The sequence below is a fragment of the Octopus bimaculoides genome, chromosome 14, assembly GCF_001194135.2.
Source record: "Octopus bimaculoides isolate UCB-OBI-ISO-001 chromosome 14, ASM119413v2, whole genome shotgun sequence".
In the NCBI taxonomy this organism is placed as follows: domain Eukaryota; kingdom Metazoa; phylum Mollusca; class Cephalopoda; order Octopoda; family Octopodidae; genus Octopus; species Octopus bimaculoides.
Genome location: NC_068994.1, coordinates 46,392,676 through 46,395,964, shown reverse-complemented (window position 1 = coordinate 46,395,964; position 3,289 = coordinate 46,392,676). Strand labels below are relative to the sequence as shown.

At 37.0% G+C, this 3,289-nt stretch overlaps 1 protein-coding gene across 1 annotated transcript in view; it reads left to right on the top strand.

Moving 5' to 3' along the window:
* Positions 1-2,715, top strand: part of LOC106870530 (mothers against decapentaplegic homolog 6) — a 107,605-nt gene extending 104,890 nt beyond the window's left edge. Inside the window, exon 5 of the mRNA XM_014916657.2 lies at positions 109-2,715. Within this exon, the coding sequence (XP_014772143.1) occupies positions 109-638 (530 nt within the window). The 3' untranslated portion in view covers positions 639-2,715. The remainder of the gene's footprint in view (positions 1-108) is intronic.
* The last annotated feature ends 574 nt before the right edge of the window (positions 2,716-3,289 follow it).

Here is a 3,289-nt window from a genome sequence, read left to right as displayed (position 1 = left end):
TATATATATATATATATATATATATATATAATGAGTGAAGAAACTTCTGTCTTTGACCCTCAAAGCTGTACTAATTTTTCTTTTTCTTTTGTTTTTTTACTTCCGCAGATGGTGTCAATGGTACACAGAACTATTGGTGCAGCATCGCATACTGGGAAATGAAGGAGCGAGTGGGACGGTTATTCCGTGTGCAGCAACCAACCATAAACATATTTCAACTCTTACCTCATGGTGACGGCATGTGCCTCGATATTCTACAGACCGAGTCCAGCCAGGAGGCCGTTCGGCGGACCCGCGAGAAGCTGGGGCTCGGAATCATACTAAGCAAAGAGGGCAACGGCGTATGGGCATACAACCGTTCATCTTGCCCGATTTTCGTCAACTCGCCCACGCTGGAGACCCCTAACAGCCGAGCGCTGGTGGTACGGAAAGTTATGCCCGGATATTCAATCAAAATTTTTGACTATAAATGTTCGGAACAGTTTGAAGCAATCCGAGATCCTCAGTATTTAGACGGGCCTTATGACCCCAGTTCCATCCGGATCAGCTTTGCAAAAGGCTGGGGTCCTTGTTACTCTAGACAGTTCATAACTTCTTGTCCGTGCTGGATTGAAATTTTATTGAATGTCAATAGGTGATAAAAATGTTAATACTGTTTTACTATTATTATTATTATTAATATTATTATTATTATCATTATTGTTTTTTTTTTTTCATCTTTTATTTTAAAATCACGTTTTTTTTTTTTAAATTAAAATTTTTTTTTTTTATTATTATTTTATTTTGAAAAATGTACATATGCCTGCAGGCCATCATAACCATGTTTCGAAGGGGAGGTGGAGATATACTTTTTGTGTGTGTGTGTACATGAGAGAGGGCGGGAAGGGTTTTTTGTGCGCATGTGTATGTGTGTGTGTTACCCCCCTCCATTGCGCATGCCCTTCTAATTTAACAAAAAAAGCTGTGTGAATCAAGTGAAACATGAGCCAAAAGAAAATGCACTGGGGGGGAAAGGTGAACCACTGTATCCTGGGATGGGGTTACTATTATCATGTACTATGGTCATAGAAGTATTATTATTATTATTTAGATTAGTACAATCAGTAAGGAAGAAGGGATATTTAGTTACATTCCTTCTGTATGATTTTTGTTTTTTAAATTTTTCCATGATCAACATTGCTTTCTAAGGTTGATATAACTTACCCCCTCTACCCAAAACTTGTAGCATTAGACTTAAGTTTGAAAGTAATTATCAAAATCTTTATTGTTATTATTATTATTAATATCAATTATTATTATGGTGGTGAGCTGACAGAAATGTTAACACACTGGGCGAAGTGCTTAGCGGGATTTTGTCTGTCTTTATGTTCTGAGTTCAAATTCCACCTAGTCAACTTTGCCTTTTGTCCTTTTGGGGGTCGATGAGATAAGTACCAAAATTGTTGCCCTTGTGGCAAAATTTGAAACTATTATTATTATTATTATTATTATTATTAAGGTGGTAAGCAGAGTTGTTAGCGCCCCAGGTAAAACGCTTAATGCTATTTCATCTGTCTTGATGTTCTGAGTTCAAATTCTGCCTGGGTCAACTTCGCCTTTCTGGGTTAACTTGAATACATACACCCTTCTCTTTGAAATCCTATGGCTTTGTGTCTGTATAAGAATATATTATTATTATTATTATCATCATCATTTTATTTAGACACCTTTACATTTGAGATTCCAATCATGTGGGGTTTGATTGTATCAAGCAGAACTTTCTGCTGCTTTACAAATACTTGGCCAACATACCATGTCATTAATTATCTAACAGCAATTAAGTCTTTAAATTTGATGATTTACATTAAGTGCATATATGTACATATAGACACAGTGTGTGTGTGTACACACACTCATATAGTTGGGGATGGTCATTTTTTGCTAATTAAACATATGCACTATTTGATCTTCACTTTAGTTTGTCTGTCAAAGTTCTTTTGCCACATACTGTGACCTCTTCTGCAACTCACTCTCCCATATGTCTCCTCTTGTTTTGTCTATTCCATTTTGTTCTTCTCTTGCCTTAACATTTCCAGCCTTTAACTCTGATCAATTGTTAAGTGTGTAGTCTTTATTTAACTATGTTCTGTGTGTAGAGAGCAACCTTCTGGGGCTGAACTGACGTCAAGTAGAGATTATTAGAAGACCTCGCGTGCTTCTCTCTGAAGACTGATTTGACAGGTGAGTAAGAATATGAGAAAGCTCACAGACACACACAAGTGAGAAATGCATCAAGACATGTTTCTGAAAGTGTGATACAACCTCTTCAGTAAGGAATGTAAGAGGATCGGCCAAATTTATAAGGGGCCAAACATAAACATGAGGATGATGATTAGTAGTAAGGAAAATAATAATAATAATAATAATGGAAACAATAATAGTAATAGTGGAATTCTGATCTGTATGTGTGTATAAAAATATAGGTTCTGGACATATGATAAGAAGCTTGCTTCCCAACCACATGGTTCCAGTTTCAGTCCCACTGCATGGCACTTTGGGCAAGTGTCTTCTACTATAGTCTCAGGCCAATCAAAGTCTTGTGAGTGGATTTGGTAGACAGAAACTGGAAGAAGCTCGTATGCATGCTGTTGTGCCTGTGTTTATATCCCTGTAACTTAGCGGTTCGGCAAAAGTAACTGATAGAATAGGTACCAGGTTTAACAAAAAAAAAGAAAAGAGAAAAAAATGGAAATAAGTGCTGGCTTTGATTCAGTCGACTAAAAATTCTTCAAGTCGCGGTACCCCAGCATGGCCTCAGACTAATGTCTGAAACAAATAAAAGATAGGAAAAAAAAAGCGAGTTGGCAATCTCAAACTGACAATGTTTTGGTGAAGAGGAAGTGGTGCAAAACCAAATTCACATCAATGATAATAATCATTTCTAATTTAGGCTCAAGACCAGCAATTCTGATGAGCGGGATCGTTAGTATTATCAATAATAATGGTGATGATGATAACTGAACAGTACTAGTAATACACTGGGGTTTCAGTTCAATCGAACTGACTTGCACCCTCCACCCCACCCCCACGTTCTCTCTTCAATTTGTGATCTGATGCTTCTCTGACTGATAATTTTTAAAATCTACCCCCAAAGTTACAAAAGGCAAAGTTGACCTTGGCATGGTTCGAACCTTGTAATGGTAGCTTTAGGCACTTGGATATTTGGTAATTGCTTGGATTTTGCTATTGTGTGTTTGAACTTGAACGACTGTATTATGGTAGAGTCACTGTTGTTTGGTAGAAATTTTTT